The 25,999-nt window shown below is 46.3% G+C and overlaps 1 protein-coding gene across 1 annotated transcript; it reads right to left on the minus strand.

Annotated features, from left to right (window-relative positions):
• Nucleotides 1-1,639: 1,639 nt before the first annotated feature.
• On the minus strand, nt 1,640-25,999 carry LOC140494795 (mpv17-like protein 2). The gene is made up of 5 exons (XM_072594402.1): nt 24,807-25,999; nt 22,652-22,813; nt 16,002-16,078; nt 14,574-14,702; nt 1,640-6,591 (listed from the first exon to the last, which is right to left on the minus strand). Exons 1-5 carry the CDS (start codon nt 24,994-24,996, stop codon nt 6,508-6,510), a joined length of 642 nt encoding a protein of 213 aa, XP_072450503.1. The 5' UTR covers nt 24,997-25,999; the 3' UTR covers nt 1,640-6,507.

Genomic DNA, 25,999 nt, shown 5'->3' on the forward strand with positions numbered 1-25,999 from the left:
TCATTCATAGATCAGAACTGCCTGCTTACATTTACCTTGTGGTAATCACTCATCCCCATCTCCTGCACTGACAGGGAGAGAGATTTGACCTTTCAAAGCCTCCCCACCCTTTTTAGTAATTTTTCACAATATCTTTGTTTGACATACGTCAGAAAAACACCCTGGGAAATGGTGTGACTCTTTCTTTTCGATCTGCTGTGCTGTTTCCCTTAAATAGCCAATCAAAATTGAACAAGAACCAAACACTGTAAACTTGCTCACAGTACTACAACCCACACAAACTGCATCATAGACTGCAGCGGTCCAAGAAGGCAACTCCTCCCCCCACGTTCTCAAGGGGCAACTAGGGACGGGCAATAAATGCTGTGCCCAGTCATTGACATCCAAATCCTGTCAATGAATGTGAAAAGGAGATCAGAGTTACCATTCAGCCCACTTCACCAATCAACTGGGTCATGATTAAGCAGCTGCCATAAATCCATTCTCCCATTTGTCTTGGTAATGTAAATTTGTTTCATTTATTCACAGAGAGAGGAGTGTATTGACACAGAGAGGGAGAGAGAGGAAGGAGAGTACTCAGAGATAGGAGGCTATAGAGGGAGAAAGGAGGGTATTTTGAGAAAGTGAGGACGGTATTGAGAGAGGAGGGTACAACATGTCCAGAAACCCTAGCTCGGCAACGTGGTAGCCCACAAACCCACCAACACACTAAAACAGCAGCTAATGAACTTGAAAGACCCTATACAGACAATGAGCAACACTAATGTCATTTAGAAAATTCCGTGCCAGAACTGTAACAAACACTACATTGGACAAACAGGCAGAAAACTAGCCATTGGGACACATGAACATCAACTAGCCACAAAATGGCATGACCTCTCTCACTAGTATCCTTACATATGGATGAGGAAGGACATCACTTTGACTGGGACAACACATCCATCCTAGGACAAGCCAAACAGAGACATGCACAAGAATTCCTAGAAGCATAACATTCCAACCAGAACTCAATCAACAAACACATAGAGTTAGACCCCATCTATCACCCCCTGAGAAAAACAGGATATGACATCGCCTCAGGAAATGACAACACCAACCCAAAGAAACCCAAACATATAAATAAAAAACTGGAATCATGTGCAGTGCTTCGCCCAGAGGCCCACTGAAGATGTTACCTAGTAGGGTGATGAAACGGCTGGAAATGAACCTTCCAGCTCAGCGAGCAAACCTACATCCAGAACCTCAACCTGAGCTACAAATCTTCTCAAAACTCGCTAAGACAGGAGGGTATTGAGAGAGAGAGAAAGAGAGGGGGGAGGGTATTGAGAGAGAGAGAGAGAGTGCTTAGAAAGAGGAGGGTATGGGGTGGGGGGGGGGGTGGTATTGAGAGCGCGAGGAGGAGAGGAGGGTGCTCCGGGAGAGGACAGTATTGAGAGAGAGGCGGAGGGCATTCAAGTGGGCCAGGCCTGACTATCGGCTGGGGAACAGAGCATACACCAGCTTATTTTGATCTAGTTAACTGTATTTCCTGCTCAAAACAGTCACAGCATAAAACCCACCATATTCCACCTCCTTTCAGTTCCCAAGATCATTTCAGACTCAAAACATTAATCCTATTTCTTTCTCCACACCTGCTGAGTTTCTCTAGCAGTCTGTTTTTATTTCAGATTTCCAGCATCTGCAGTCTTTTATTTCTATAAGGATTCACAGGAGAAATTTCAGTAAAGGAGAAGCAAACAGGTCAGCTGGGACCCCAGGGTACAACATGGCAGATAATCTGCAAGTAGCATATCTGGTTAGGCCACAGCTAGGGTACTGTGTGGTTCTGGAAACCCATTATGGAGCAATGTGATTCTGTCAGAGAGGAATTTACCAGGATGTTCCCTGGTCTGGAGAGTTTCAGAGATGAAGGGAGATTGGACACCCTGGGGATATTTTCCTTGGAGCAGAGGAGGTTGAGAAGAGACATGACTGAGATGGATAAAACGGTGGAAGAGATAGGGTAGATAGGAGCAATGATCAGGGGGCATGGATTTAAGATAAGGGGCAGGAGAGTTAGAGGAAAGCTGTTTCCACCAAGAGGCTGGTGGGGATGTGGAACTCACTGCCTGTAACATTGAAGAAATATTTCGTTGTGCACTTGTGATGCAAAAATAATTTCTTGAAAATCAGTATTAATGTTGCATCATTTTTCAGACGGTATGTATTTAACTATTTATTTCGATGAATGTAGAAAGTGAGAGTGTATGGAATGTTTATTTATGATAAATTAACAAAAACATATTACCTACAGATTCATGATTAAACTGTTTCACTTTATATTGCGTATGTGATCTTCATTATTTGCTGTTTTGACTATCTGAAGAAAATAAACTCCTAAAAATAAACTCAGCAAATGCACACAAATTATTCCTGTGTGACTGCGTCACCTGACAAAGGAATTAGTGAGAATGAAAACATAGCCGCTTGAAAGCCAAAAAGTAAAAATACATAAATCAATTTGATCACCACCTCTTGGAGCAGAGAATTCCAAAGATTAAGCACCTTGTCAATTATTTTAAATCTATACCCTCTGGCTGGTGAGAAGAGTTTTCCAATTGCTCCCTCAAACACCTCAGTATTTTAGCTAATCTCTATGTTAGGGCATCCATGAACTTTTTCTGCTCTTAGTATAAAGAAATCTTGAGTCATAAACACAAGCAAAGAGCATCCTTAAATCTTCTAAATTGCACCAAATAACCTGCTTAACCTATGCAACTTTTTCCTCATAAATTCACTCTTCCTAGCCCACTATCTATCCATGCAGCAGTTTATATCCTGTGATGTATGCTGTCCAGAAATCATAGAATCCCTACAGGGTGGAACAGGTCATTTGGCCCAATAAGTCCACACTGACCTTTCAAAGAGTAGCCCACCCAGATCCATTTGCCTACCCTATTACTCTCCATTTCCCCTGACCAATACACCTAACCTACACACCCCTGAACACTACGGGCAATTTAGCATAGTCAATTCACCAAACCGGCATATCTTTGGACTATGGGAGCAAACCCACACAGACATTTACCAGAGCCTGGATTTGAACCGGGTCCCTGTTGATGTGAGACAGCGGTGCTAACCACTGAGCCACGTGCCATTTGGAGTGTTCCCAAGGAATCAAGCGTTCTCCCCCTCACCTCAGCTAACCCCAACAGCTTCACTTTGACAAAAAACTGACCTGATCTCAGTCAGGAGATGTCACACTACACTTCTGTTTGAGTGGCAGCACAGTGACTCAGTGGTTAATACTGCTGCCTCACAACACCAGGAACCCAGGTTTAAGACCATAAGACATAGGAGTGGAAGTAAGGCCATTCGGCCCATTGAGTCCACTCCGCCATTCAATCATGGCTGCTGGGCACTTCAACTCCACTTACTCGCATTCTCCCCGTAGCCCTTAATTCCCCGAGACAACAAGAATCTATCAATCTCTGCCTTGAAGACATTTAGCGTCCCGGCCTCCACTGCATTCTGCAGCAATGAATTCCACAGGCCCACCACTCTCTGGCTGAAGAAATGTCTCCGCATTTCTGTTCTGAATTTACCCCCTCTAATTCTAAGGCTGTGTCCACGGGTCCTAGTCTCCTCACCTAACGGAAACAATTTCCTAGCATCCACCCTTTCCAAGCCATGTATTATCTTGTATGTCTCTATTAAGTCTCCCCTTAATCTTCTAAACTCCAATGAATACAATCCCAGGATCCTCAGCTGTTCCTCATATGTTAGACCTCATATGTTTGGTTCCAGCCTCGGGCAACTGTCTGCGCAGAGTTTGCACATTCTCCCCGTGTCTGTGTAGGTGTGCTCTGGTTTCATCCCACAGTCCAAAGGTGTGCAGGTCAGGTGAATTGGCTATGCTAAACTGCCCATAGTGATGGGTGCATTAGTCAGTGGTAAATACAGGCTAGAGGAATGGGTCTAAGTGGGTTACTCGCCAGAGGGCTGGTGTGGACTGGTTGAGCCGAAGGGCCTGTTTCTGTCCTGTAAGGAATCTAATCTAGTGAAGGAGAGTGTGTGACAGCAAGGCCAATGGCACCACCTAGCTGCAGTTCAATGCCTAACACCCTCAGATCAATTGGCTGAAGGTTGTAGGTTCAAGTCCCCCCATCAGGTAAGGCTGGCAAGTTCCTCTCCCTAAAGGACAGCAGTGAATGAGATGGGACCACTTACAGCATTTGACAGCTGCTACACGATCATCGTTATGCTACATTTTTATTCTGAGGTTCTACAAAATTCAAATTTCACCAATAACTGCTGGCTGCCGACATCACGTGAACAAATTAAAAATCTTCAGGTCTGCTCCATTTGTCACATACATCATAACTGGTCATCACCCCGAAGACATTCTCCCACATACCCCTCGACCTTGTTCATTTATTGGATTCATTCTCAGGATGTTTCTGGCTGGGCCAGTATTTATTGACTATCTCTAATTATCCAGTCAAAAGCCAACCACATTGTTGAGTGTGGAGTTACATGTAGGTCAGACCAAGTAAGGATGTCAGATTTCCCTCCCTGAAAGACATTAATGAACGAGACAAGCTTTTATGACACTTAGTAATGTTTTCATGGTCACCATTAGATTATGTTGTTATACCAGATTTTGAATTCAGTTTAAATTTGACCAGTTGCTATGGTAGGATTCTAACCCATGTTCTCAGGCCTGGGGTTCTGGTTTACTAGGTCATTACCAAGTCACCACCTCAGGAAAGTTGGACAGGGTTTTGGTGACAGCACATCTGGAATAGCATGTGCAGTTTTGGTCTCCTTGGTTACGGTGGTGTACTTCCATTGGAGACAGTACAGTGAGGGCCATTGATCCCTGGGATAAATGTGGGGGTGGCTTTTGACTGGGAGACTGAATAACACAGGTCCATCATCTCTAGAGTTTAGAAGAATGAACATCGATCTCGTTGAAACATATGACACTCTGCAGGGGGCTTGACAGGTTCGATACAGATTAGATTAGATTAGATTACTTACAGTGTGGAAACAGGCCCTCCGGCCCAACAAGTCCACACCGACCCGCCGAAGCGCAACCCACCCATACCCCTACATCTACCCCTTACCTAACACTACAGGCAATTTAGCATGGCCAATTCACCTGACCTGCACATCTTTGGACTGTGGGAGGAAACCGGAGCACCCGGAGGAAACCCACGCAGACACGGGGAGAACGTGCAAACTCCACACAGTTAGTCGCCTGAGGCGGGAATTGAACCCGGATCTCTGGCGCTGTGAGGCAACAATGCTAACCACTGTGCCACCGTGCCGCCCACGGTTCCCTCTGCGCTGGGGAAGTCTAAAAGCCAAGGCAGAGTCTCAGGAGAAGGGGCTGATGATTTTGGAATGAGATGGGGAGAAATCCTTTCCCCAAAAGGAGTGAATGTCTTTGGAATTCTCTGGCCCAGAGGGTGGTGGATGCTGTATTACTGAATGTATTCACAGCTAGGATAGACAGGTTTTTGTTTTCATGGAGTGCGTTAGAAAGTGGTGAGCTACTATGATTATACGGAATGGTACAGCAGGGCTGATGGGCTGAATGTTCTACTTTTGCTGCTTGTGTGCATAGGATGATTCCACAGCCAGAAATGTGCTTCATAGAGCCATTAAGGGAAAATGTGGCACTCCAACAGTGCTGCACTTGTAGATCACACACACATCCTGTTTGGGTCCTTGCGGATACAAGCATAGAATCATTGAATTTTACAGTCCAGGAGGCCATTTGGCCCATCATGTCTGTACCAGATCCAGAAAGACTTTTCCAGCTAGTTCCACTCTCCAGTCCAATCTCCACAGCCCTCTAACTTCATCCCTTCCAAATATAAATCATTTTTGAGATCTCTTATGGAATCCTCCTCCACCCCTCTCCCAGGCAGTGCATTCCAAAACCTAACAACTCTGAGTAAAGAAGCTTCTCCTCATCGCACTCCTAAGCTCTCTTACTGACAACCCCGAAATTGTGACCCCTAGTTACTGACATACCAACTAGTGTAAACAGATTATCCTCCTTTACCCTGTGGAAGTTATTCATAATTTTGAACACCTCAATAAGGTCACCTCTTAATTATCTGACATGGGGCTAACCTGCTCCCTCTCTGAGCAATAGTGGAGACGTGAAGCTGATAACTATTAGTGGAATTGTCCTGTGTACCAATTACTGCTGCATTCCCTCCAGTAATGACTGCACTTGGCTCCTGCACTGGCAGGTCATTTGGGACAAGTTGATGTTGTGAAAGATGCTACAGAAATGCCAGACCATTTCCTTATCTCATTTAAAAAAGTTTAAATTTGTTAACAGTTTAGAATGATAATTTCAATGAGTAAAAAAAAAATCTGTTGAGAACATTGCAGCGGTGACCTTTCTCCAACTGCCAGATGCCTGCACATTGAAGGTCAGGGTTGCCTGGATCAGACGTCAGAGGTTGACTGCTCCTCAGCCTACGGGCCATCAGGGACTCTGAGCAGCTAGGGTTCATCTTCGAGCTGTTTCACCGAGCTCCCTGATCCTGTTTGCTGTTTGTCCAATGCGAGAGCTGCATCGTCCTGCTCCTGAAAGACAAAACAGGCAAGAAACAAAAAAAAAGCCACTTGCATTTATATAGCACCTACAGACTGAAACATACTTTGTGGACACCAACACTTTTTGCTCAGAGAGTGGTCACTGGCACAATGCAGCAATGTGCACAAAATATGTTCCCACAAACAACAATGAGATTATGGTCCTTTAGCATCATTGGTTGATGGAGATGTATTGATCAGTATTAATATTGATCAATGTTGATCAGGACAGAAAGAAGAGGTTCCTGCTCCGTTTTGATGGAGCGCAGTTGGACCAGTCACATCCAGCTGAGACAGCAGATGGATTTCAGTTTAACAACTCATCTAAAAGATGGTATCTTTGACAGGGCTGCACACCCTGGGTACTGTACTTGGCATCAGGCCTGGATTTGATGCTCAATGTCACGTGTTATTGCACAAGCTCTGGCTCCAGGGGAGATACAGACCTCAATGGCGAGACAAAGCTGCGATTATGTCAAACCTTTCACAGGGACTCCTAGAAGCCAGCATCTCTGGGAGGCACACGGTACACCATTACCAGCTGGGTTAGCCAGCGGCTGTGGTGCCACCTCTGCAGTCCCCACACCTTCGGAAGTAAACTTAAGGAAATGCACCTTTCCAGAGGCAGCTAATAAAAAGATCCCATTGGGAATAGTGTGGAAATTCAACAACTGGGCCTCAAACCACCATCCCCACCCTTGAACTAAACTGAACAAATTGCTCACCACCAGTAATGGGATCTTGCTGTGCATCATGACAATGGGTATCACATTTAATGGAATGTTCTCAACTGCACACAAAACATAAGTGGGCCGTTCAGCCCATCCATTGCATGCTGGTTCGACAAGAGCCACCTCCTAGACCCTCTCTCCATCATCTCCTTCTATTCCCCTCTCCCTCAGGCCGTTGGTCTTGTTTCCTCTTAAGATGCATCTATACTTAATCGCTCCCCCAGAAGCGAGTTCTACATGCTCCCCATTCCCCAATTAAAACAGTTTCTCCTGAGTGATTTCCAGTATGTGTGCGTGGCGGTCTTAATATCATGACCCCATCATTTGGAACTTTTGTGCAGGTGAGCCCAATACCAGTTAACAATTTGTGAAAACAATGTTATTACTAATTGTCTTCAAACACATGCAGGCATTCATATCCTGAAAGTTTGCAATACTCCTTCTCCTTCTCACTTCCTGTCTTTCCAATCAAATGGCTGGCATCTTTTCCCAAGGGGGGCGGACTTCAAGACTAGGGGGCATATGTTTAAGGTGAGAGGAGAGAGATTTAAAAAGGATATGAGAGGTAACGTTTTTTTCAAAACACAGAGTGATTCGTGTGTGGAATGAACTTCCAGAGGAAGTGGTGGATCCGGGTACAGTTACAACATTTAAAAAGTCTAAGAAAGGTTTGGAAGGATATGGGCCAAACGCAGGCTGGTGGGACTCGTTTAGTTTGGGATTATGGTCAGCACGGACTGGTAGGACCAAAGAATTTGAAAATAGAATGTTTAGAATATATCAACAGGATGACACAAAGTCAACATGGATTTCCGAAATTTTTTTGTTTTGAGGACATAGCTAGATGAGGGAAAACAGTGCACATGGTGTATTTAGATTTTCAGAAAGCTTTTGACAAAGTCCCATATGCAGGATTACTGAAAGAAATTAAAGCACACGGGACTGAGGGTAATATCATGGAATTGGTTAGCAGAGAGGAATTAATGGGTCATTTTGAGAATGGAAGACCATAAGGAGTGGGGCACGACAGGGATCAGTGCTTGGGACCCCAGCTGTTCATACTTAGAATCCCTATAATGTGGAAACAGGCCCTTTGGCCCAACAAGTTCATACTGACCCTCCAAAGAGTAGCCCAACCAAACCCATTCCTCATTACTCTACATTTGCCCCTGACCACTGCACCTAACCTGCACCATCTCGGAACACTATGGGCAATTTAGCATGGCCAATTCACCTAACCTGCACACCTTTGGACTGTGGGAGGAAACTGGAGCACCCAGAGGAAATGTATCTGAACAATTTGGGCAAGGGGATCAAATGTAATATTTCCAAGACTACACAAAATCAGGTGGGGCCGAGAGAGGTAAAGAAGCTTCAAAAAGTCTTCAGATCAATTTAGACAAGTAGAAAGAGTGAACAAATGTGTGGTAGATGCAGCATAATGTTGATAAATATGAAGTTGTCCACTTTGGTAGGAAAAGCAGAATGGGAGAAATATGCTTACATAGTCAAAGTCAGATGTCAGCCGACACCAGGTTATAGCCCAACAGGTTTATTGGAAATCACAAGCTTTCGGAGCACTGCTCCTTCGTCCAGTGGATTCTAACCTGGTGCTGTGAGACTCTTGACTTTGTCCACCCCAGTCCAACACTGGCATCTCCACAGCATGGCTAATACAGCACAGAAACAGACCCTTTGGTCTGACCAGTCCATGCCAAAGATAATCCCAAACTAAACTATTCCCACCTGCCTGCTCCTGGCCCATATCCCACCAAACCTTTCCAATTCAGGACAGATTAGGAAAGTGCTGATTTACAAATGGACCCGATTGCTTTCAGTGACTGGTGTACAAGGACAAAACTGTAGGTGTTGCACAATGTCAGTGGCCTTCACTGAAGGAGGATTGGGCACAGGAGCGAGGATGTCTAACTGGAGCTGTAAGGGGTCCTGGAGTATTGTGTGCAGTTTGTATCTCCTTAATCAAGGAAAGATATATTTTCCACAAAGGAAATGCAGTGAAGATTCACCAGACTATTCCTGGAATGGTAGCATTGTCATAGGAGGGTCCACTTGGCCTGTGGTCATTGGAGTTTAGAAAAATGAGAGGGATCTCATTGAAGCATGAAATTCTGACAGAGCTGGACAGACTGGATGCAGGGTGTATACTTCTCCTGGGACAAAGTGAGGACTGCAGATGCTGGAGATCAGAGTCGAAGAATGTCATGCTGGAAAAGCACAGCTGGTCAGGCAGCATCCGAGGAGCAGGAGAGGTTGACGTTCCAAACATAAGCTCTTTAATAGGAATGGGGAGGGGGGGTGGCCAAGGGGACAGAGAGATAAATGGGAGGAGGGTGGGGCTGGAAGAAAGGTAGCTGGGAATGCGATAGGCAGATGAAGATTGGGGGTAATCGTGATAGGTTGGACTGGAGGGTGGAGCGGATAGGTGGGAAGGTAGATGAACAGGTAGGATAATTCAACAGAGCGGTGTCGAGTTGGAGGTTTGGATCTGGGATGAGATGGGAGATGGGGGGAGGGGACATCAGGAGACTGGTGAAATTGACATTGATCCCGTGTAGTTGGAACGTCCCAAGATGGAAGATGAGGTGTTCTTCCTCCGGGTGTCGGGTGGTAGAGGAGGGGCCAGAGGGGAGGCCCAGGACCTTACCGGAGTGGGAGGGGGAGTTAGGTGTTCGGTCACAGGGCGGTGGGGTTGGTTAGTGTGTGTCCCCTAGGATGTTCCCTGAAACATTCCGCAAGTTGGTGTCCTGTCTTCCCAGTGTAGAACAGACCACATCGAGAGCAACGGACACAGTAGATGAGGTGTTTGGATATGCAGGAAAATCTCTGTCAGATGTGGAAGGATCCTTTGGGGCCTTGGATAGAGGTGGGTGCACCTTTTACACCTCTCTACACTTCTCAAGGGAAGGTGGTGGGAGGGGAGGGTGGGTTGGTGAGGGGCATGGACCTAATGAGGTAGTCATGGAAGGAATGGTCTCTGCGGAATGCTGATAGGTGGTGGGGTCTGACTGTAGGTGGCAGAATTGGCAGAGGATGATGTGTTGTATTTGGAGATTGGTGGGGTGGAAGGTGAGGACTGGAGGGGGGATTCTATCATTGTTACAATTGGAGGGGTGGGGTTCAAGGGCAGACGTGCAGGATGTGGAGGAGATATGCTGGAGGGCATTGTTGACACATGGGTGGGGAAATTGTATACATTGAAGTAGGAGGCCATCTGGGATGTTCTGGAGTGGAATTGCTCCTCCTGGTAGCAGATGTGGTGGAGGGGACTCCCAGAGCTACCTGGATTACACTTCCTCCCAAGTCCACCCCACGCCCCTCCACCCCAACCCCAACCCCCCTCCCCCACGCTCCCCCCAATCCCCTCCACCCCAACCCCAACCCCCCTCCCCCACGCCCCCCCCCAATCCCCTCCACCCCAACCCCAACCCCTCTCCCCCACACCCCCTAATCCCCTCCACCCCAACCCCTCTCCCCCACACCCCCTAATCCCCTCCACCCCAACCCTCCTCCCCCACGCTCGCCCGCCCCCCTCCCCCCTGCCCCCCCCCACCCCACCCCACCCCACCCCACCCCAACCTATAAGAATGCTATTCCTTACTCCCAATTCTTCCTCTTCTGCCACATCTGCTCCCAGGAAGACCGATTCCACTCCAAAACATCCCAGGTGGCCTCCTCCTTCAAGGACTGCAATTCCCCCTCCCACATGACTCACCGTCTCAGGGTATGGTGTGGTCTATTTCGGACTGAGATCAGGAGTCATTTCTTCACCCAGAGGGCAGTGAACTTGTGGAAGTGATGGAAGTGCCTGTAAAGTGCTATGGAAGCCTATGGAAATGATTTAAGACAGACATAGATTTCCAGACGCTTAAAGTACCGAAAGCAGGAATATAGTGTCAAGATAGAGGACCAGCGCCAATGGTGATTGGTGGAGAGGCTTCGATGGGCTGAATGGCCTACTCCTAGTCCACTTTTCTATGTTTTAACATGATAGCTGTAAACTAATTGAATCTAGATATACAAAAGGGTAACAAAGCTCTTGGTGGTTGTGGTAATGTCATTACTTCTGGGACTACAGTTCTGGATTCAAGTTCCACATGCCCGGGAGGTGTGTCATAACAAGTCCAGAGAGATTGATTAAAAAAATTATTTATAACAGGCCCTCAGCTGGAACTGGGGCAGAGATCTGTTGTGCTGTTATAGTCTATAAACTCTCCACTCAAAGGAAGTTCACATCTTTTCGGTTTCTTTTGATAGAATTTGTTAACATGGTGGAACCAAACTGAACAGTAACTTTGAATTAAGACCTGGATAGATACTTAAAAGAGGTGACACTAACGGCGCAGCAGTGGGGAACGAGCAACGGGGTGAGGGAGAGGACATAATTAATTGTATCTTTCTTTACAGGCACAATGCTGGGAGATTCTGTGAAAAGGAGACAACTAAAGTCAGTCTAACTTTCTCTCCCCAGACAGTAATTAAAATACAGAACAGGAAATCTCGCAGTCACCTTCCCCTGTCCCTGAAAAACAATGACCTGCCTCCACACTAACGCTTCCTGATTTTGTAGCACTTAAACTTCAGGGCGAGAATTGTAATTGCAGTGTCTCCTCAATTCTACCCTCCCATTCAGCTAATAGGCTCGGCACAAAACCAAAGTTCACAATACAAATCTGATTCAATACTAATTATAAATCATAATACCAATGGTGTTGTACAGTAAACATTACAATACTGTTGTAGCAGGCAATGCCCAGCTAGTAGGCCTGGAAAGCACAGAGGGAAGTCTTCCCCCATATCCAAGCCCATGTTTGATGGGGACATTCTAGAGGGAGCTTTACGCTGTATCTAACCCTGTGCTCTCCCTGTCCTGGGAGTGTTTGATGTGGAGAAGGGGGAAATGGTAGAGAGAGCTTTACTTTCAGTGCAAAATTGTGGACAAAACTTTGCTTTCAGTTTAAAAGAGTAGGTGGAGCTTCACTCTGTATATAACTGCATGCGACCCCTGTCCTGGGAATATTTGAATGGGACAGTGTAGAGGTAGCTTTACTCTGTGTCTAACTCTGCTGCCCCTGTCCTGGGAATGTTTGAAGAGGACTGTGTTTTAAATAAAAAGTGTTACTTCAGTTTAAAAGATTAGAGTCACAGAGGTGTTCAGCACAGAAACAGACCCTTCGGTCTAACTCGTCCATGCCAACCAGATATCCTAAACTAATTTAGTCCCATCTGCCAGCATCCAGCCCATATCCCTCCAAACCCTTCCAATTCATATACCCATCCAGATACCATTTGAATGTTGTAATTGTACCAGCCTCCACCACTTCCTCTGGCAGCTCATTCTATACACGTACCACCCTCTGCGTGAAAAAGTTGTCCCTTACGTCTCTTTTATATCTTTCCCCTCTCACCCTAAACCTATGCCCTCTAGTCTGGTCTCCTCTATCCCAGGGAAACGACTTTGTCTATTTATCCTATCCATTACCCTCATGATTTTATAAGCCTCTATAAAAGGTCACCCCTCAGCCTCCGACGCTCCAGGGAAAACAGCCCCAGCCTGTTCAGCCTCTCCCTGTAGCTCAAATCCTCTAACCCTGGCAGCATCCTTGGAAATCTTTTCTGAACCCTTTCAAGTTTCACAACATCTTTCCGATAGGAAGGAGACCAGAACTGCACTCAATACTCGAAAGGTGGCCTAACCAACATCATGTACAGTCACAACATGACCTCCCAACTCCTGTACTCAATATTCTGACCAATAAAGGAAAGTATACCCCACGCCTCCTTCACTATCCTATCTACCTGCGACTCTACTTTCAAGGAACTATGAATCTGCACTCCAAGGTCTTTGTTCAGCAACACTCCCCACAACCTTACCATTAAGTGTATAGTTCGTGCTCTGATTTACTTTTCCAAAATGCAGCATCTCACATTTATCTAAGTCACACCCCATCTGGAACTTCTCAGCCCATTGGCCCATCTGCTCCAGATACTGTTGTAATCTGAGGTAACCCTCTTTGCTGTCCACCTCCAATTTTGGTGCCATCTGCAAACTTACTAACTATACCCCCTATGTTCACACCCAAATCATTTATATAAATGATGAAAAGTAGTGCACCCAGCTCCGATCATTGTGGCACTCCACTAGTCACAGGCCTCCAGTCTGAAAAACAACCCTCCACCACCACCCTCTGTCTTCTACATTTGAGCCAATTCTGTATCCAAATGGCTAGTTCTCCCTGTATTCCGTGAGATCTAACCTTGCTAATGAGTCTCCCATGAGGAACCTTGTCGAACGCCTTACTGAAGTCTATATAGATCACGTCCACTGCTCTGTCCTCATCAATCCTCTTTGTTACTTCTTCAAAAAACTCAATCAAGTTTGTGAGACATGATTTCCCATGCACAAGGCCATGTTGACTATCCTTAATCAGTCCTTGCCTTTCCAAATACATGTACATCCTGTCCCTCAGGATTCCCTCCAACAACTTGCCCACCACCAACGTCAGGCTCACCGGTCTACAGTTCCCTGGCTTGTCCTTACTACCTTTCTTAAACAGTGTCACCATGTCAGTCAACCTCCAGTCTTCCAGCACCTCACCTGTGACTATCGACAATACAAATATCTCAGCAAGGGTCCAGCAATAACTTCCCTAGCTCCTCACAGAGTTCTCGGGTACACCCGATTAGGTCCTTAGAGAGAGCTTTTCTTCTAGTTCAAGCATGTAGAGGGAGCTTTAATCTCAGTTGAAAGGAGTTGAGAAAGGTTCACTTTCTGTTTAAGAGTAGAGCGAGTTTAATTTGGTATCTGACCTCACATGGGGTGTAATTGAAGGAGGACGAGGTGGATGAGTATTCAGGTCAAACAGTAGGCAGCACGGTGGCTCAGTGGTTAGCATGCTGCCTCCCAGCACCACAGTCCCAGGTTCAATTCCAGCCTCAGGCAACTGTCTATGTGAAGATTGCACATTGTCCCAGTGTCTGCGTGGGTTTCCTCTGGGTGCTCCGGTTTCCTCTCACAATCCAAAAATGTGCAGGTTAGGTGAATTGGCCACGCTAAATTGCCCATAGAGTTAGGTGAAGGGGTAAATGTAGGGGAATGGGTCTGGATGGGTTGCTCTTCGGAGGGTCGGTATGGACTTGTTGGGCTGAGCAGCCTGTTTCCACACTGTAAGTAATCTAATCAAATCCATCACCAGACTTTAGCTCCGCGCAGTATGTACCTACCTGATGTTTAAGGTAGGAGAGGAAAGTATCCCAGCCGACTGTCACTATATTCACGTAGAGGACGCGGTATTTTGGAGAAAGGAAGTAGAAGTTGATCATTTGGGCTCCAGGCCACAACATCAAATCCGCCTGGAAAGAAGTCGATGGATTAAAATATCAGAAGGTCCTTGACGATTCCAAAAACCTCAAACCCACTCCAGACAGACTGGTTAGTCTCAGCATTGCCATGAGACAGTTTGAAATTTACAAAGTGACTTTCATCCCCTTTGAACATCCAAGTTTGACCATAGTTCAAAAGCCCTTCACTGATTTTGGAAGATGTTGGGGTGATGAAAGGTGAATTCTGTTTCTGGAACATAGGTCCAAGAAAGAAATTAAACCTGCATTTGTATAGCAGCCTATGATCCCAGAACTGCCTCACAACCAAATAAGTATTTCACTGATTTACAGTCACTGTTGTAAAGTAGGGAGCCTTCCTCAAGTTGAGAGAACAGTCTAGTGGTAATCCAGGATACAGGTTAATATTCTGGGCACATGGGTTCAAATCCCACCACCCCAGCTAGTGAGGTTTACATTTAATTGATAAAATAAGTCTGGAACTGAAAGCTATTCTCAGCCATGGTCACTGATTGCTGTAAAAACCCATCGGGTTCACTAATCTGTTTTAGGGAAGGAAATCAGTCATCTTTACCTGGTCTGACCTACATCTGACACCAGACCCACTGTGATCCAGTCAACTCTTAACTACCCTCTGAAGAGACCACTCCATTCAAGGGCAAATAGGTTTGGGAAAACAAATGCTGGCCTTGCTGGTGATGTCAAAATTACATCAATAAAATAAAAAAAAAACAAAGTAACCAACTTGGACAAATTTTAGAATTAACTAATTAGTTACATGACCAGGTTATTCTTATATTGACTGACGGATAAACATTGGTCAGCACATCAAAGAGACACTCTGCTGCTCTTTACATGAAAAATAACACAATACATCTTTTACATCCAGCTGAAAGAGCAGACAGAGACTTGATTTAACGTCTCACCTGAAAGACAGCATCTACAACAGAGCAGCACTCCTTCAGCTCTGCACAAGACTGTCAGCCTCGAGTGAGAGAGTCAGACAGCACGGAAGGAAGACTCTTCAGCCCAACCAGTTAGGGATCTGGATTAGGACTTGAGCTCACAACTTCGAGACTCAAAACCAGTGTATGACCACCTGAGGTACTGCAGAAGTGGCATTAAGCAATGCAGATCAGGATTTGTCATTTTCCCAGTGTCATTTATAATATGAACATTTTAAACAAGGTTTGTGTTGCTTATTGGACTGATGTACAGTTCCTGCCAAAAAGGTCCACAGTTATAAAGGACAAAATCATGATAAATCATCCAAAATCAATTCATCAAAGAACCAGAATGTTAATATTTTACCATATAAAATTTCCAGAATTTCCTCTTGAATTCCATCAGGCATTCGATTGGATGATGGCCTTCTAACATCCCCATTCCTGTCAAAACATATCACCATGTCTTCAATTCAACATTCATCTCAAGAGATTTTAACATGCTATTGAAATCTGAATGTTCCTCTATCCTATCGGACCCAGGCTGTGGGATCCCTCCATTAATTACTCTCTAAAATAGGAGAACTCACCTCAAACCCAGTGGACACTCAGCTGCAAGTAAATATCAACTCTCTGTACAAATACAGACACTTGTTCAGCATGAGGGAATCAATATCATAACATGGGTCAATAGTGCAGGGAAACGCCTCAGCCCTAATGCAGTTCAGAGACTGATCAGTAAATACAATAGCATTGGAATCTGATCACTGGTGAAAAAAACTTCCCATTGAGGAGGGAAATGGCTAATTCAAACATCTGTCCATCGTTGTGGGATCGCTGTGTCATGCCCAAACAGCAGGAGATGTTTCAACCCAGAATTAATGAACTGTGTTTTCAGAACTGGTCTCTCTGTGGAAAAGAACTGCATTGTTTCAATCACCATACTCAGCTAGGTTCAGTGTGAAATACAGTCAGTTCTGCTATAGCATTTGTTTCTTCAGCGTGAATTGGTATAAAAGCAATTGAAGAATTTACACCGTTATTTGTAGAACATGAACGTTCCTTACCCGTACTGGCTATAACGTGATTCTGACCCCATCAGTTTAAATGGGGCAGCTATAGTGCAATTTCCTTAGAACGCGAGATGGCATGAGAATAGAACTATCATGTTATATCAGAACAGACTGTACATCAAGGACTATTAGCTCTCAGACATCCTGAGCAACAGACAAATGTTTGCTTGGCTCATTGGTTGGCACTGCTGCCTCACAGCAACAGGGACCCAGGTTCAATTCCAGCCTCGGACAATTGTCTGTGTGGAGTTTGCACATTGTCCCCGTGTCTGTGTGGGTTTCCTCCCACAGTCCAAAAATGTACAAATTAGGTGGATTAGCCGTGGAATGGGAAATGCAGGATTACAGGAATAGGGTGGGATGCTCTTTGGAGGGAGGATCAGTGCAGACTTTATGGGCCAAATGGCCTCTAACCGGACTTGCTGAAAATGTGTTGCTGGAAAAGCACAGCAGGTCAGGCAGCATCCAAGGAGCAGGAGAATCGACGTTTCAGGCATGAACCCTTCTTCAGGAATGAGGAAAGTGTGTCCAGCAGACTAAGATAAAAGGTAGGAAGGAGGGGCGTTGGAAATGTGATAGGTGGAAGGAGGTCAAGGTGAGGGTGATAGGCCGGATTGGGGGTGGGGCGGAGAGGTCAGGAAGAAGATTGCAGGTTAGGAAGGCGGTGCTGAGTTCGAGGGATTTGACTGAGACAAGGTGGGGGGGGGGGGGGGGGGGGGGGAGGGGAAATGAGGAAACTGGAGAAATCAGAGTTCATCCCTTGTGGTTGGAGGGTTCCCAAGCGGAAGATGAGGCGCTCTTCCTCCAACCGTCGTGTTGCTATGGTCTGGCGATGGAGGAGTCCAAGGTCCTGCATGTCCTTGGTGGAGTGGCAGGGGGAGTTGAAGTGTTGAGCCACGGGGTGGTTGGGTTGGTTGGTCCGGGTGTCCCAGAGGTGTTCTCTAGGACACCTCTGGGACACCCGGACCAACCAACCCAACCACCCCGTGGCTCAACACTTCAACTCCCCCTGCCACTCCACCAAGGACATGCAGGACCTTGGACTCCTCCATCGCCAGACCATAGCAACACGACGGTTGGAGGAAGAGCGCCTCATCTTCCGCCTGGGAACCCTCCAACCACAAGGGATGAACTCTGATTTCTCCAGTTTCCTCACTTCCCCTCCCCCCCCCACCTTGTCTCAGTCAAATCCCTCGAACTCAGCACTGCCTTCCTAACCTGCAATCTTCTTCCTGACCTCTCCGCCCCACCCCCACTCCGGCCTATCACCCTCACCTTGACCTCCTTCCACCTATCACATTTCCAACGCCCCTGCTCCCTACCTTTTATCTTAGCCTGCTGGACACACTTTCCTCATTCCTGAAGAAGGGCTCATGCCCGAAACGTCGATTCTCCTGATCCTTGGATGCTGCCTGACCTGCTGCGCTTTTCCAGCAACACATTTGCAGCTCTGATCTCCAGCATCTGCAGTCCTCACTTTCTCCTCTAACCACACTTATCAGGATTTTATGAAAACAAAGATACTGAAGATTTGAAACAAAAACAGGAATTTCTGGAGAAACTCAGCAGGTCTGGCAGTATCTGCGGAGAGAGAAACAGAGTTAACATTTCAAGTCCAGTCCCACTTCTTCACACGAGATTATAGTTGATGTGGTTATGCTATGTTCAACTTTAATCAAAAGCAGGTTGGAATTGAAGCAACTGACCTGTCTTCCAACTGTAGTAAAGAATTGGTCAGTCTGACTCGGGCCACAATCAATGCTGGACCGTGTAGGGAACTGTAAATCTCCAGCCAAATTATCTTGGTCAGGAGGTGTATGCAGGCACCAAGGAGGGTCAGGGACAGTCAAACTGCTCGTGTAGCTGCAGTTCTCATGGGAAAAGTCAACTACATGAAGGATTGTAAACTAATCAGTCAAATCCAAAAAGCATTGGAACTGAGAGGTTAAGATAACTCAAGGGTAACAACCAAACCCTGAACTAACTACGGCTCCAGTACGAGGCTTTTCCTACGCTTTCTCAATAAAGGTGTGCTTCTGATAAGTTGTGGGGCCTGCAGGTGTTCTGGGCGAGAGCCAAGGTTACACTAGAGTGTTTTAAATTGGAAGCGCCAATAAAGGTGTGTCATTGAGATTACTTTAGACACTTCACATCAAGGCATCAAGAAGTTTATTTTAATAAATAAGATGTTTGTGGTGGAGCGAAACCGATGTCTGAGACTTTTCTTCTCAATAAAATCCTCAAGTCCAAGCACTATCGTGAGGAGACTGAACAGTGGCTGTTTATGTTAATGGTTCATGTTAATGGTTTCAATGGAGTGGTGCACACAAGGTCCATGATGAATGGGTGCTGTAAGGGTTGGACTGGGTGTTGGCAGCCCTGGAATAACATTCTAATTTAGTTTGATAAGTTTCCTTTACAATTTTTTTTAAACTAGGGGAACGAGCAGTACATCAGGACAAGACTGAAATATTCACATCCATCTTCATTCATAAGCACTGAGTGGATGATCCATCTCAGCCTCCTCCAGTAGTCCACAGCATCACAGAGCCAGGACTTCAGCCAATTCGATTCACTCCACGCAATATCAAGAAATGGCCGGAAGCACTGGATACTTGCAAAGGCTGTGGGCCCTGACAACATTCCTAGAGAAAAGAAAAACTGCAGTCCCTGGAATCCAAAGTAGACAAGCAGGAGGCTGGGAGAACACAGCAGGCCAGGCAGCATCAGGACATATGGGCGGCACAGTGGTTAGCACTGCTGCCTCACAGTGCCAGGGACCCGGGTTCAATTCCTGCCTCAGGCAACTGTCTGTGTGGAGTTTGCACATTCTCCCCATGTCTGCGTGGGTCCCCTCCAGGTGCTCCGGTTTCCTCCCACACTCCAAAAATGTGCAGGTCAGGTGAATTGGCCATGCTAAATTGCCCATAGTGTTAGGTGAAGGGGTAAATGTAGGGGAATGGGTGTGGGTCTTTGGAGGGTCGGTATGGACTTGTTGGGCCGAAGGGCCTGTTTCCACACTGTAAGTAATTTAATCTAAAGCAGTACAGGCCCTTCGGCCCTCGAAGTCGCGTCGACCTATGGAACCAATCTGAAACACATCAAACCTACACTATTCCATTTTTATCCATATATTTATCCAATGATCATTTAAATGCCCTTAAAGTTGGTGAGTCGACTACTGTTGCATGCGTTCCATGCCCCTACTACTCTGAGTAGAGAAACTATCTTTGACATCTGTCCGATATCTATCACCCCCCAATTTAAAGCTTTGTCCCCTTGTGTGAGCCATCACCATCCAAGGAAAAAAGCTCTCACTGTCCACCTGATCTAACCCTCTGATTATCTTATATGACTCAATGAAGTCACCTCTCAACCTTCTCCCTAACGAAAACAGCCTCAGAAAGTGGAGAAGTCGATGTTTCGGGTGTACCACTTCCTGATGCTGACTGGCTTGCTGCGTTTTTCCAGCCTCCTGCTTGCTGACAACATTTCAGCTTCATTCCCTGTCATTTTTCTCACCTCTGTCAGCACCTGCATGCAACAGAGATAACTTGATTGAAATATAAAACCCTAAACGAATGCAATCGGGTGGATGTGGAAACGACTTCTGCTCGTGAGAGAATTTAGGACTACAGATCAGGGTTTAAAATGCAGGGCCACTGACTTAAAACACAGATGAGGAAACATTTTCCCCTCATAGGGTTGAGCATCTTTGGAATTCCCTTCCCAAAATGTTAGTAGGTGTACAAACTTTAAATATTTTAAGGCAGAGAAAGATAGATTCTTGTTGACCAAGGGCATGGAAGATTATTGGGGGACATGCAGGAATGCAGAGTTGGGGTGAAAATCGGATCAACTATGGGGGAACAGGCTGGAAGGGCTGAATGGCCACTCCTACTCCTCATTTGTGAAACCCACGAGGTCATGCGCAGCAACAACCCATAGATCCAGAGGTCAGTGTGTTGGCATGGCGATGGGCATGCATGGGACCTACCAGCTCCTGTGCAGCTAATCAGAGGCAGCACGCAGATTGCTGCTCCAGAAGTGGCCAAGCCTACCAGTGACCCTTTAAGAAGTAGTTTATGAACTGGTTTGTTTAATTAAACAGACTACACCGCTGCTTCATTGGTCCAGGGGGAGTCTCGCTTTTGGTTTTTCAATAAGAGAGGTCATAGGTTCAAATCAGAGATAAACCCTCTTGTGTGCTGTCCCTTCTAGTCCAAGGTCACAGACTGTGTTGTCCTAATAGTTGGTGGGAGTTGTGGGATCTGGACTGCAATGTCACCCCGGTCCTTAAACAGCACTCAAGAAGCTCGATATTATCCAGGACAAAGCAGCCACTTGACTGGCACTACATCCACCTCCTCCACTCCCTCCAACACCGGTGCTCAGTAGCAGCAGTGTGTACCATCTACAATCTGCACTGCAGAAATTCACCAAAGATCCTCACTCAGCACCTTCCAAACCCACAACCACTTCTATCGCAAAAGACAAAAGCAGCAGATACATAGGAACACCACCACCTGCAAGACCCCTTCCAAACCACCCACCATCCTGACTTGAAAACATATCGCTGCTCCTTCACTGTCGCTGGGACAAAATCCTGGAATTCCCTCCCTAAGGGTATTGGGAGTTTTCCTACAGCACACGGACAGCAGCGGTTCAAGAAGGCAGCTCACCCCCACCTTCTCAAGGGGCAATTAGGGACAGGCAATAAGTGTTGTCCTAGATAATGCTTCCACATACCTTGAACAAATATAAAACAATTTATTGCCCTTTACCCTTTAAACTTTACTAATCAGCATCAACTCTATGATTAGAACACGTTTTCAAACTTCTACAATCAACATGAGTCTACGCAATCTTTGCTTTCAAGTTAAACCTTTTCAATTTATCCCCACAATAGTGTCCCCACCAGTACAGTACCCCAGTGTTATACAGGGACAGACCTGTCCCCACCAGTACAGTACCCCAGTGGTTATACAGTGACAGACCTGTCCCCACTAATACTGTACCCCAGTGGTTATACAGTGACAGACCTGTCCCCACTAATACTGTACCCCAGTGTTATACAGTGACAGACCTGTCCCCACCAGTACTGTACCCCAGTGGTTATACAGTGACAGACCTGTCCCCACTAATACTGTACCCCAGTGTTATACAGTGACAGACCTGTCCCCACCAGTACTGTACCCCAGTGGTTATACAGTGACAGACCTGTCCCCACTAATACTGTACCCCAGTGTTATACAGTGACAGACCTGTCCCCACCAGTACTGTACCCCAGTGTTATACAGTGACAGACCTGTCCCCACCAGTACTGTACCCCAGTGTTACAGTGACAGACCTGTCCCCACCAGTACTGTACCCCAGTGTTATAGTGACTGACCTGTCCCCACCAGTACTGTACCCCAGTGGTTATACACTGACAAGCAGCGTCTGAGGAGCAGGAGAATCGACATTTCAGGCATATGCCCTTCTTCGAGCTTATGCCCTAAATGTCGATTCTCCTGCTCCTCGGATGCTGCCTGGCCTGCTGTGTTTTTCCAGCACCACACTTTTCAACTCTTGTCTCCAGCATCTGCAGTCCTCACTTTCTCCTAGTTATACACTGACAGACTTGTCCCCACCAGTACTGTACCCCAGTGTTATAGTGACAGACCTGTCCCCACCAGTACTGTACCCCAGTGTTATACAGTGACAGACCTGTCCCCACCAGTACTGTACCCCAGTGTTATACAGTGACAGACCTGTCCAACTGTTACTGTATCCCCTACAGCGCAGTGTCATGCTGCCTTGCAGGTTAATGTGTTGTCAGACACAGATTGAATGGGGACAGGAGAAAGGTTTCACACACCTATAACCCCGAGTATAGGAAGAGGGTAGAGAGAATTGGTTGGAGGTAGGTCGTTTTGGGCGCAGCGATGTTAGTTACACATACCGCCAAAATAGAGGAGGCCAAAGATGGGCGAGGCAATGGTTTGATCCAACAAAACCTTCTTCAGCACAATGCGTTTGGTCCTTCCTGGGAACCTTCGATCCAGGGCCCCATACCAGAAATGCCCAAAGGGGCCCATTAAACAGCCAGTTGCAAACATTCGTCCTGTGGATAAGTGAGAGAAACAGGGAGGAGAGACTGACATTGGGAAAAACAGAGCTCCTTTGTGAATATTGAGTCTGGAATCAAAATTAAGACAAAGGAATAATACTTCTATGTACAAATATCAAGAAGCACAGAAAATATCAATCCTCAGATGCTGCTCAAACTTACAACGCCATCACAAGCTGCACTTCCACCTTCAGGACTTGGCACGTTGTCTGCCTCCCAGTGCATGGAGGTGTTTGGCTGTTGGGAGGATTCACAACCAGACCTGTCCCCACCAGTACCGTACCCCAATGTTATACAGTGACAGACCTGTCCCCACCAGTACTGTACCCCAGTCTTATACAGGGACAGACCTGTCCCCACCAGTACCGTACCCCAGTGTTATACAGGGACAGACCTGTCCCCACCAGTACTGTACCCCAGTGTGATACAGTGAGGTGGAGGTACCAGTTTTGGACTGGGATGGTCAAAATTAACAATCACACAACACTGGGTTATAGTCCAATTGGTTTATTTGGAAGTACCAGCATTTCTGGGCACTGCTCCTTCATCAGGGAGCTAGTGAAATAGGATCACAAGACACAGAATTTATAGCAAAAGATCATAGTGTCATAAACTGATGCAATATATTGAACAAACCTAGATTGCTGTTAAGTGGCAGTCAATATTTTTTATAAGCCATATGACATTTTACAAACTCATACTTTGGAAAGAGAACCAGTCTGACTCAAGATTGGAACACATATGGACTCTAACTGCACACATTTAATGCATTGTTTGAGCTGAGATGTCACTTTTTTTAAACAAACCTTAAGTTATCTGGGGAATGTGACTTGAAAGTAGTTCTGGGATTTGCATATTAATGAACGGAAACCTAAAACCCATTCTTACGGATGAAAGATTGAACAGCAATCAAGATTTGCGTAATATATTGCATCAGTGTATGGCACAATGATCTTTTGCCATAAATTCTGTGTCCTACGATCCTGCTGTACGAGCGACCTGACAATGGAGCAGCAATCCAAAAGCTTGTACTTCTAAGTAGACCTGTTGGATAGTAACCTAGTGTTGTATGATTTTAAGTGATATAGTGACGTCTCCCCACCAGTACCATACCCCAGTGTTATACAGCAACAGACCTGTCCCCACCAGTACAGTATCCCAGTGTTATACAGTGACAGACCCATCCCCACCAGCACTGTGCCCCAGTGTTATACAGTGACAGACCTGTCCCCACCAGTACTGTGCCCCAGTGTTATACAGTGACAGACCTGTCCCCACCAGTACTGTACCCCAGTGTTATACAGCAACAGACCTGTCCCCACCAGTACAGTATCCCAGTGTTATACAGTGACAGACCCATCCCCACCAGCACTGTGCCCCAGTGTTATACAGTGACAGACCTGTCCCCACCAGTACTGTACCCCAGTGTTATACAGTGACAGACCTGTCCCCACCAGTACTGTACCCATGTTATACAGTGATGGACCTGTCCCCACCAGTACCATGACCCAGTGTTATACAGTGACAGACTGATCCCCAGCAGTACTGTACCCAGTGTTATACAGTGACAGACCTGTCCCCACCAGTACCGTACCCCAGTGATATACAGGGTCAGACCTGCCCCCATCAGTACTGTACCCCAGTGTTATACAGGGTCAGACCTGCCCCCATCAGTACTGTACCCCAGTGTTACATTGGAGAGAAATCAAGTTAACCTCTCGGCTTCAGTGACCCTTCATTAGAACAGAGAGTATCACTGGCTCCGGACTGTAACTCTGATTGCTCTCCACAGATGCTGCCAGACCTACTGAGATTTTCTGTTTTGGTTTCTGATTTCCAGCAGTTCTTTCATTTTCTATCTTGAAGAGGAGTGTCGGTCCCTGCGTGGATATTTCGCTCTCGTCAGTATCTTCAGTCGCGACCGCACTTCAGGGCAACACCACTGGGAGGCGCTGAACTGGTGGAAGGCGCTACCTAAATGCATTACCTGTTCGAGCCCATTCCCGCACACGGTCGGGCTCCCGCCAGATCTCTCGGGTTTGTTGTATCATGTCCCCAGTCGCCATCAGAGCACCGCAGCTAACAGTGTTAGTGATGAACAGATACCTGCCAGTGAAGAGAGATTTCCAAACAGCGAGGAGGCGGACAGAGAAAGCTGTGTTTGGAGGAGCAGGCATTCTGTACTGGGAGGGCAGGGCTAACCCACTGACTGAACTAACTCCAATATTTAAATGTTGCTTTGCAAAAGAGATCTACTCCGCTCTTACTTCTCAAAGTCAGCTTGAAATTTCCAGCCTGTAGGATGTTAAAAGTGAAAAACTCCTGAAAGAGCCTAATCTCCAGGTTACTATCTAACCTTGAAGCTTCTCACAACTCCAACGGGCCACTCTCACTCCCCCGATATAAAATAACTTATCTCCGTGCAGTATCAGCAAATTGTGCCAAAATGCTTCTTTTTTTCCTGCGTTTTTTTTCTTAATGGAGAGTTTGCACCTACACATTCAAGTTCTGCTTCTGTAAACCGTTTGCACTCAGCAAACTCAAAGACTGCGGAGTTCTCAGAGATTCCTCGGGCTCCCTGTCCAGTCTCCGGCCACTGACCAGCTCTGAAGGCCAAACTGAACTCTGCCTGAGCAGGAGATAAACTTCGAACTTTAAGCTGACACGATAATTCCAGTTTTCAGACTTCGCTGCCTCCTCCTTAATCCTTGGTCCCCTCAATTAACTGGCCTTTCTTCGCCCATTCCCTCTCCCCACACTGTCGATACCCAATGTTTCCACAGTTTTGAGGGGACCCCAGCTCAACGCCGCCCTCAACTCCTTTTCCTGGGGAATTTTATTCCTTTTTCTCCACCCTGCAGTCTGTATCCCTATTTCAATCCTGTCTCCCTATTACTCCAGCTCTTTTCCTCTTTTTCGCTCCCTGTCAGATATCTATACATCTCCAACTCTCCGTCTATCCCTCTCTGCTCACCATCCCTTCACGATTTGATCCCACTCTGTTTGTCTATGTGTAGCCTTATCTAAATCCACTCTCTCTGTCTCCTGGTTCTGGTCCTGTCTCTCTCCTCTTTGCCTCTTCTTCCCCCAGATTACATATATTTTTATTTTATTGTCTTTCACTCATTTTCTCTTTCTCTTTCTCTTTCCCTTCCTGTCACTGAATCTCAACCACGTTCC

Source organism: Chiloscyllium punctatum, chromosome 24 (assembly GCF_047496795.1).
Source record: "Chiloscyllium punctatum isolate Juve2018m chromosome 24, sChiPun1.3, whole genome shotgun sequence".
NCBI classification, from domain to species: domain Eukaryota; kingdom Metazoa; phylum Chordata; class Chondrichthyes; order Orectolobiformes; family Hemiscylliidae; genus Chiloscyllium; species Chiloscyllium punctatum.